The sequence below is a fragment of the Typha angustifolia genome, chromosome 8 (genome assembly GCF_048772165.1).
Source record: "Typha angustifolia cultivar Huaian chromosome 8, ASM4877216v1, whole genome shotgun sequence".
NCBI lineage: Eukaryota > Viridiplantae > Streptophyta > Magnoliopsida > Poales > Typhaceae > Typha > Typha angustifolia.
This window is the reverse complement of record NC_133246.1, coordinates 10,839,396-10,848,891: the sequence shown is the minus strand read 5'-3', so window position 1 is coordinate 10,848,891 and position 9,496 is coordinate 10,839,396. Positions and strand designations below refer to the sequence as shown.

The 9,496-nt window shown below is 38.4% G+C and overlaps 1 protein-coding gene across 1 annotated transcript; it reads right to left on the bottom strand.

The window, feature by feature from the left end:
• Nucleotides 1–2,675: 2,675 nt before the first annotated feature.
• Nucleotides 2,676–9,153, bottom strand: LOC140764208 (uncharacterized). The gene is made up of 4 exons (XM_073102643.1): nt 8,728–9,153; nt 3,544–3,623; nt 3,404–3,462; nt 2,676–3,187 (listed from the first exon to the last, which is right to left on the bottom strand). The coding sequence occupies exons 1-4, from the start codon at nt 9,040–9,042 to the stop codon at nt 2,883–2,885; spliced, it is 759 nt and encodes a 252-aa protein (XP_072958744.1). The 5' UTR covers nt 9,043–9,153; the 3' UTR covers nt 2,676–2,882.
• Between the last annotated feature and the right edge of the window lie 343 nt (nt 9,154–9,496).

The window sequence follows — 9,496 nt, the reverse complement described above, 5'->3', positions numbered from 1 at the left end:
GGCTAAACAAGAGAGGACAAGGGAAACATGAAAAGTTGTGCACGCACCATATGCGCCTTTTTTTAAGATGTTATGATCATGATCCTATAATATGTCCTTAGAAGACTAGGAGAGGAGGGAGAAGATGAGCCTAAAAATTCTTATCAAATAAGAAGTCATAATACATTACTTCAGTGCAAAAATATAAGCAATATGATCATAATATAAGAATTTGTATGAATTCAAGTTGATGAGCATGCATTAGCAAAGGAGGGGATTGGTGATGGGCTTGGCTTATCAATCTCAATAGGAGAAGGGCGAGAAGCATGGTTTATGGCAATGAAGTGGCTGCGGGTCTCCGATGTGTGGGAGAGGATAAGGATTATGGTAGGAGGTGAATACACCAAGAATAGGGTGGTAATAATAGATGAAGTGGAGGATTAGTGAAAGGACAATGTAAGATCACTAAAAAAAAGTTCATAGAGATGGAGCTATGACATAAGTGGGATTATTTGAACTGATAAAATCATAACTTGGCTTTTGATGCAAGGGGGATAAAATACTAGCTATATAGTGGTTGGAAGTCTAAAAAGAAGATGGGTGCTAGGATTGATGCATTATACTAGAATTTTTAGAAGGCACAATCATCTCCTAAGATAGAGAAGTAATGATTAATACTAACCACTTTGGTAATGAATGATCCTTGAGTTAAAGAAGAGATAGGTGTAATAGGTACCTTGGAATAGGGTCAAAGTAGTCACACTAATCCCATAGTCTTCAATGCAGATAGAAATTGAGACACCTTTAGAAAGTAGGGTCCGAAACATAGACATGATAAATGTTGAGTGTTGGGTTCGAGACACAACTGTAACAGTAATGAGGGTGGGCCTTAAGGAGTGAATAGGTGTTATTGTGAGTCTAAGCTGACTCAACATAGCCCACAATCTAGCTGGCCTACGGTGTAATAAAGAAAGCGACTATGGCTGTTGAGCAGGAGAAGGGGTTGATGGCGAGTCATGAGAGTTTCTCAACTGTCACGATCATCACAACTGACCTGAGCATTGAACATGAAGCCACGATTAAAGGAGTAGGACACTATTTGGCGTGGCATAGGGAGAAAAATCCTTTTTAGTTTTAGTTGGGGAGGGGGTTTAGTATTAGGACACTAAAGAGCTTATTGTGCATTGGCTCCATGTACAACCCATGCTTGTGGGTATAGAGAGGTCGAGGTCAACACAAACTTGCACATAATGCCCTTAGGCTTAAGAGATAGTAATGTCATCAACTCGAAGGGGCAATACAAGTGAGCCACAACTTGAATCAAGATAGGGAGCTTTCAATACTTTGAAGGGAGGTTATGGATTTACTCTTAGGTGGGCATCATTTTGACAAGCTCTTCTGCCGGTTGGAAATATGGCTTCCACGACATAAGAATCAAAATCATACCATGGAAAGACCATGATCCTTCAGTGAGGACCCACAAAGCATGCCTGATTAAAAGAGAGTTGGAAAAGATGAAAACTATGCATAACAAGGAAGATGACTAGCCAAGCCTTGGTAAGGAGCTATGAAGGTGTTCACTTTGGTATAGAACATCCGATGAATTTGCCAAATAAGGTAAACTTTCACTCTTTATGACTTTGCTTAAGATGCCCCGTTCACTTGCAGAATAAGGATAATTTTAGAATAAATATTCTAATTTTTAATACCTAGAAAAAAGAGCTAATACTAATATAAGCTATTCTATTATTTAGTTGATACTAACATAATGAGTAATAATATATTTGATGTGATATAAAGTTGATATTAAAATAATAAAGAATAGTGAATTTGTGTTGGTAATGTTTATACCAAATAATGAAAATACCATTGATTGGATGTAAAGTAGTAGTAATCATATATATATTTTTCTAAAAGTATAATTATTTTATTACAAATGCGAACTTAAAATGTTTTATATATCCGTATTAGGACAAATGCGTAACAATGCGGATATATAACCGCATAGTATATGATAGTACAAATATATAACCACGTAATACATAACAATCCAGATATATAGCTATGTAGTGTAGGACAGTGCGAATATATAATTATGTACTATGTTGCAGTGAGAACATGTAGCTATGTAGTGCCTCGTAGTGCAAATATATAATCATGTAATGCATTGCAGTGCAGACATATAACTATGTATTGTAGACTTAAATTCTTTGTACTACAATACTGTATAGATATTATAGTGTATTTATATGACATGATTGCTCTTTGAGATAAAAAAAAAAGGAAAGAGAGAGTAATCTCACCTATAGCTAAAATGATGTTTAATCCAGGAGCAAAATAATAATTATAGATTGTTATTAAATTATCTTCCAAAAATTGTATGAAATAAAATAAGATAAAATAATAAATTAGTATACTAAAAAATCCTAAATTGTTGTTTAGTTACTAACGCTAGAATAATAAAACTTATTCCTATTCCACAACAAGGACTTGGGTTGATCTCTAGCTGATTAGTTGTAGTAGCTTCCTTGTCCTATTCAAGTATACTACTCGGAATAAGGATGACATAGGATATCCCGAATTGCGGACAACTGTATCCCTGAGAGTTTATATATCCAGATAGGCGAAATGAATTTTTACCATAATGGAAGATAAGTATGCATTCTGGATCTACTATTAATAAAATTGACAAAATATCAAAGTAGGTAGAACTCTGGATTTTCTGATTTCCTGACAAGAATGCTTCAGTCTGCAATAAGAGCGGAAAAATGGACATTTATTTTAAGTCTATGATGAAGAGAAGAGGATGCCACAGAATTTGGGAAATCTATCCATATAATGTAACTCTGTTAGTCACTTCTGTGCCAAGAAAGAAACACATATTGTCAGTTTGTGCTACAGGGTCAGAGTGTCGGCATTTCAAGTGCCTGAAGAACATCTTTGAACTCAAATTCATGAGTCTCTTTGTTGAACTGTTCGACAAGCTTGTACCGCATGTCGTTCAGATAGAAAGACTGAGCAGTCTCTAGAAGCCACTTTGCCTCTGAGTCGTTAAGTTTGCTGGTAAATACAACATCCCCACGAATAAGCACCACATCCTTGCTTTCTGCGAATTCTGTGTAATAGGTCACAGTAAAGTATGGGCTTGCTTGAGTTCCTCTTGCCTTGTAATCCTCAAGGCCTGTGAAGAGCATGTGTGGCATCTGGACTGGGAAAATGAAAAGCAAACACAACAAGATCAACATTTTGATAAGTTGGATAATGAGAAAATACTCAAAAAAAGATTCATAATTTCAAGATGCAGAATTAGGACAATACCAAACCAAATTTGAGGCCTATGAAAGACTTCTAAACTGAGCCCTCCAATATATACAAGCTTGACTATATCATAGAAAGCAAGAAAGAGAATTTTTAAAAAAACAACCTTGTATGAACATGTTGGTATATCCGCTTCCTCTCCATAAAGGAATAACAAAATGCCGGCTACAAAATAAAAGTTTATGGGAATGAATAAAAAATATATGCGACTACATAGAAAATAGGAAAGTGAAGAAAGACAAGTACCAGGAAGTAGATCTTTGTTCCAAGAGATGGTATAGCTTAGCTTTCATGGATGTACCTATGTGACCTCTTCCCAAATGATACTGAAGTTTCATAAGGAAAATAAATTAGTCATATCAAAATGAGAAGATCTAGAATATAAAGGAGTGATCCTAGAATGTGCCACATTCATCAAATCTTTATAAAACTTGTTCATCAACAAACCAAAGGATAAAAAGCAAAAAATTCATGAAAAGAAAAAAATAGCACCATACTCGATTACAATTTTACGATCCGACTATGTGGGTTATATCAGTTGAGTCGAGTCAAGTTAATTTATTTAATTTATTTATTGTTTTAAAATAAAATAAAACAAATAATTTGTATGTGGGTTCAATCCACTAGAACTTTACTACTATATATAGAAGTCGTCCTGAGTTGATATTATTGATGAATGAATCGATGACCGCCCCAACATCGAATATTTCTATTTTTGTCCTATTTGACCTTCTTTCACTATTTGATTTTAACTTTTTATCCCAACTTTTGATTCACATAAAACTAAAGTTATTAGATCCGTAACTTCTAAGACTACCACCACAAAAATTCTCAAATTTTTTTTACATTCATATTAGTTCAGATTTGGTTCGTAATAGTGGTATCAAAGTCGACTTTTCTCAGACAATGGTTAACATGTGATCCAAGACAAACGAGGAAGAAGCAACTAGGGAGGATTAGGAACTCATCTCCGTTCCTATGGGAGTTTCTCCAAGAGCCACCATCAATGACGATGGGCAAAGGCATTTTTTAAAGAATTTTCTAAGCAGGTCGTTAGATCCGCCGTGGAGAGCACTCAGAGAATGGAAAAGGCTATTCAAGCCCTCCTGATCCAACACCACTCGCTTGCGCCACCAGCCACAGTCGAAATGGACCCCCACGGCGAGAACAATCTAAGACGTAAGGGAGGGGACAAGCTAGCCCAAACTGTGGCCTTCACCTCTCTTTCGGACGCGGTGGAGGCCCCCAACCACTACAGACCCTAGACATAGCCATTGTAGCCCTAGAAAAGCCGCAAGCGTAGAGTTCAACGTCATCTTCCTCACTTGCAGTGGAAGTAAGATTCTAAAGCCCTAATATTCCACCGATCTAGGCACCTTGGCTCTGGCCTTCACATCCGATCCCTTCCATAGGACCCCCGCAATTGAGCCATACTGGCGACAACCACATGGGATGGCAAGTCAACAGCTTACGGTGGCTCTCTTCACTGTAGAGAACCCAAATTGCATGGCTGTGGGTCCGGTGCCTCCACGGCTGGCTTACTTGGGCCGACTGCCAGCTAGTGGTGGCTGAACCCGATAGCTACCACCACGGGGAACTATCCTTTCATTGGAACGGCTTCGTCGGGGCTTCCCACCTCTGCGGCTCTCCAACAATGGGGCTGAGCTCGATTTCGACTTGCCACTGCTACTCCCTGCTGCAAAGCCACCGTGGGGACCCATCGGATGGCAATTGCCGATGGCCAGCCACCCTTTCTAGTTATCATCGAGGTTACAACAACCTATGGCGACACCTCTAGGCCGAAATTCAAATTCAGCCTTATGTTAGGTTATGGCAAATGCATTGAGGAGATAAAGTGCATGAATTTCGAGGCAGGTCAAATTTTTGCAAACCAGTTTGGAGCCCATGAGCATGACCTTGAGACTGAGTACAAGCCTGAGGATGACTGGTGGAACGACTCGATGGGTCCGCATCATTTAATTGAGCTGAACAAGCATGTAGCTCGGGCACGGTATGAGCTGGATCCATGGGCCTACCCACGTGATCAACATCGACCAAAAGGTCACTTGGCCTGCAATAACAGGCCACATTTTACAATTTAAGCCTGGACCGTGAAAGCTTGATTTCCCAAAAATTTTAAGGGAACCACTAGATTGGATCTACCTAGTAAGAGCAGTTTTCACGTATCATGACACGCCCAACCACCAAAAGGTCCAGCTTGAATTCTTTCACCTATAGGGCATGGTGATCAGGTGGTACCCGTCGACTAAATGAACTCGACGATTTTAGCCTTGGTAGGACTTTGTTGATGCGATTCGTGCTCGGTGCGATCCGACTCAGTATGAGGACTTCTAGACTATGTTGACTAAGCCGACTTAGTCAACAATAGTTCAAGTTTATTGAGAGAAGTTCGAATGAATCTGCAACCTAGTCACCGACTGGTCAGACTCGACCCTAAAGAGTACCTTCGTCAGTGGGCTCAGACCTGATATTTAGGCTAGTGTCAAGGCCTTGAGGCCCATTACTTCTAAGGAGGCCTTCTTATTGGCGGTTTTGATGGAGTCTAAGTTGGATCAGCTGAACCAAACCCGCAATGAGGAGATAACGAAGACGACCCAAGCTCACAACCCACTAAAGATTGCATCTACCTCGACCTAGCCCGCACAGACGACTTAGCCTAACCGCCAATAGATCTCGCATCGCTTTATACCAATGAGTTGGAAGAGCGCAGAAAGAAAAGTTTGTGTTTTTACTGTGATGATCGTTTTATCATCGATCATAAATGCAAGCATTAGTTAACCAACGTCATATTCTTAAGCAGTCTCAAAGAGAATAAACCCGACTCCTCTATCTGGCATGACAAGTTGTACGAGTACAAGAATGTGAAGAAAATCACCTTACGGGCAAAGTGTCAAAAGCGTGGTGGATTATTACGATTCGACCAAATAAGTTAAGTCGGTCGAGTTAGTCGAGTCAAATCAAGTAGAGTCAAGTTAGTTAGTTAGAATTGTTTATTGTTTTAAATTCAAATAAAACGAATAATCCGTATGTGAATCCAATCCGATAGGATTTTACTCCTATAAATAAGAGTGATCATTAGTTGATTTTATTATCGTTGCATGAATCTTAAGTTTAGCCAATTTATTCTCATTATTTTTATCTTTTATTATAGACATTAGATCGTCTTTTTCTTTATAGGAGTAGATCTTAACCCTAGATCCACCTTCAAGTACCCAAACCCTAACTACCATTCTCTATCATGAGCCACTTTACTATACGGCCGCTCACCACGACCATTGACCGCTGCCACCCTCTGACGATAGTCATAATGTTGAATATTTTCACTTCTGTCCCATTTTGATCTTCTTCCACTATTTTAGTTTTAACTTTTCATTCTGACATCTGATTCATATGAAACTAAAGTCATTAGAACCCTAACTCATGAAGTTATTGCCCATAAAAATTTCACAATTTTTTTATGTCTAGATTGGTCCAGATCAGATTCATAAAATATAACTTAATGATTTGATTAAGTCATTGAACAACATCCAAACAGAAGAAAATCACGAGATAAATTAATAGTAATAAAGGTGAAAGTTTCTTATAGAAGATTGTACATAGTAAACAAAAGTTATAACTTAAAGACTAAATCATAGAGGAACTCTCCTTAAGTATGTGCAAAATACACATACACCCTATGCTAGAGTGGAACCATAAATCCTTTCGCAATTTCTCCCACAAGGTTGACTAAGCATTTAACAAGTTTATTTCCGTTGTACCAAATATAACAACTTAGCTTAACTAGGAAATCACCTTAGGTATCTCATTCTATGTTTCGCATGCTTGGAGATTGTGCTATAAAGATTTCCCTTAAATTCCAACATCAAGTAATAGAATTGGCAAGAGTTCCCATTCGTACTTGTTATTGTAATTCTTTTTCGTTAACATTTTCCATCAAGATGCCACCAAGAATGTTAGGATTAAGCACATTTCAACCTTTTTCTCACTTGGAGCATCAAGACATTCAAGAATGGTAATAGTTGGAGAACCTTCCACAAGGCTCCCAATTAAATAACAACATGGACCTCTTTATCATCATTTAAATCTGCTTTCCCTTCATAATCACTCCTATGGTATAGGAAACATACCTCCAACTAGCCCAAAGTGGAGAAATAATAATAAAATCGCTCAAGACAAATGACACAACATTATGCAAAGTTTGATCAAAAGTGAAGTGAATACAAGAAAGTCGTAATATTCCTAGCAGATAACTGGATAATAAGGTCCTTCGATCCTACTGTCCTGATAAGATGGATATTCTACATGTACATGTTATGAGCTTTAACATGCACCTGAATATAGCATGATAAGAGAGACTTGAGACTAGAAATGATCCCAGCAGTGATTCATTACTGAGTGGAATAAGATACTCCATCGATCCGGCATGCAAAATCAAAGATTTATCACATTATAGTATAAATAAAATTACTTCAGCATAGGTTCATTCTTGCTTAACTTCCTTATCTGGAGTTAGTTTGTCAAGGACAATATCAACACAGGGTTACCCTAGGAGATGATACATCACTTCTACTACGATAAAGAAAACAAAGGAACAATGTAAAACACAAATGAAACAGGAATAGAACCATGCTCAGGTAGTTATAGTTAATCACATGAAAACCAACTGTACTTCAGTCGAAAAAGGTTCACCAGAAGAAAAGGAAAATCAAAGAAAAAAAAAAGTTAAAATCCATGCAATGAGTTTGCAGGACACGTAATTGTCAAGGTCTACAGCACTACACCATCAAAGGTCAAGTAGTCCAAAAGAGTAATTATGCAATTACAACATGAGGCTCACTGAAAGGTCACTGTGATCAAGGAATTATGAGCCGCCAGCTCTAGGGGAACATGCTATCTCATATTTCTCCTCCTTGTACCAAGTTCCGATTGGTAGGATGAAAATAGATCTCTTGGATCCATATTAACCAAGAGCTTGGTATGGTATGATAAATTAGTTTGCTTTGTAGATTTTGCTAATATTTTTTGTTGGTGAAAGAAATTCCACTAATTTCATTATGAAAAGCCTTCTAGGGCTAATATGTCTCAACTAAACTTATTCCAACCTTATACACCAAACCAGATTAAACCACTTCAGAAACAAAGAAATGTTAACTTTGGCAAAGATCACCACATCAAGCCATAAGTTAACATGTTAATTAAAAGAAACTAAAACATAAAAGAACTTTGATATAGTAGTATAAATTTTTTGCCCACCAAGATTAAAGAATTACTTTGCAAGTAAACATTATCCCACAGAAGAACTACTTCTTCAGCCAACTAACGACTGAACATAAATGTCTTCATAGCCAAAATTACCAAAATTCTATTTGATCTCAGAGAAATGTTGAAATTTGAGTTTGGGGGACTCACATCATCCCAGATGGAGATTAGGTCTTCTGGTGAGCAGTCCTTGGTCCTATCGATGTCGATGATGGAGCCCAAGGTCTTGGGCTGCAGAGGGGCGAAGCCGGTGGCGAATCTCGAACCTCTACAGCATCCTAGCGATGCCCATTTCACGAAATCGCTCGGAATGGTCTGCTGCGATCGTTGGGGAAGGGGGGGTAATAAGCCGACACCACCGCGGAAGTAAGGATTACGAAGAGAAGAGGAGGACGAGAGGGGGGCCAATCGAGAGACGAAAGAGGTGGTGGAGAGTCGAGGAATTCTTGTGAGAAGCCTTCGCATCGTTCGAAGGATCCTGGGTTCTGTTCTAGGATTTCTGGAATGGGCAAATTCTATTTTGACCTCGAGAGTAAGCCGTGAGCACCCCCCCACCCCACCCCACCGCCCGGGCTTTTTGCAGTCTTTGAGCAAATTAGCCCTATTCCAAAATTAATTTATTTTGCCTATCAAACTTATTACGGGGTTCTATATTTACTATAACCCTAAAGGCCTAAATGGAACACTTATAAATTTTAGTGTTTTACTGTCTTTAATAAAACGCTGAAACGTTCGGCATTTAGCGCCTTAAAGGAAGGGCTCATCAATTTAGCATTTTTACTAGGCTTTCTAGCACCCTAAAGACTTATTTTTTAGTGTGTCAACTGATGAGCGTCTTATATAAGTGAAACATTGAATTTGTCAGTGTCTTACATGACTTAAAACCCTCAGCCCTCTTCTTCGTCTTCCTCTTTCCTCA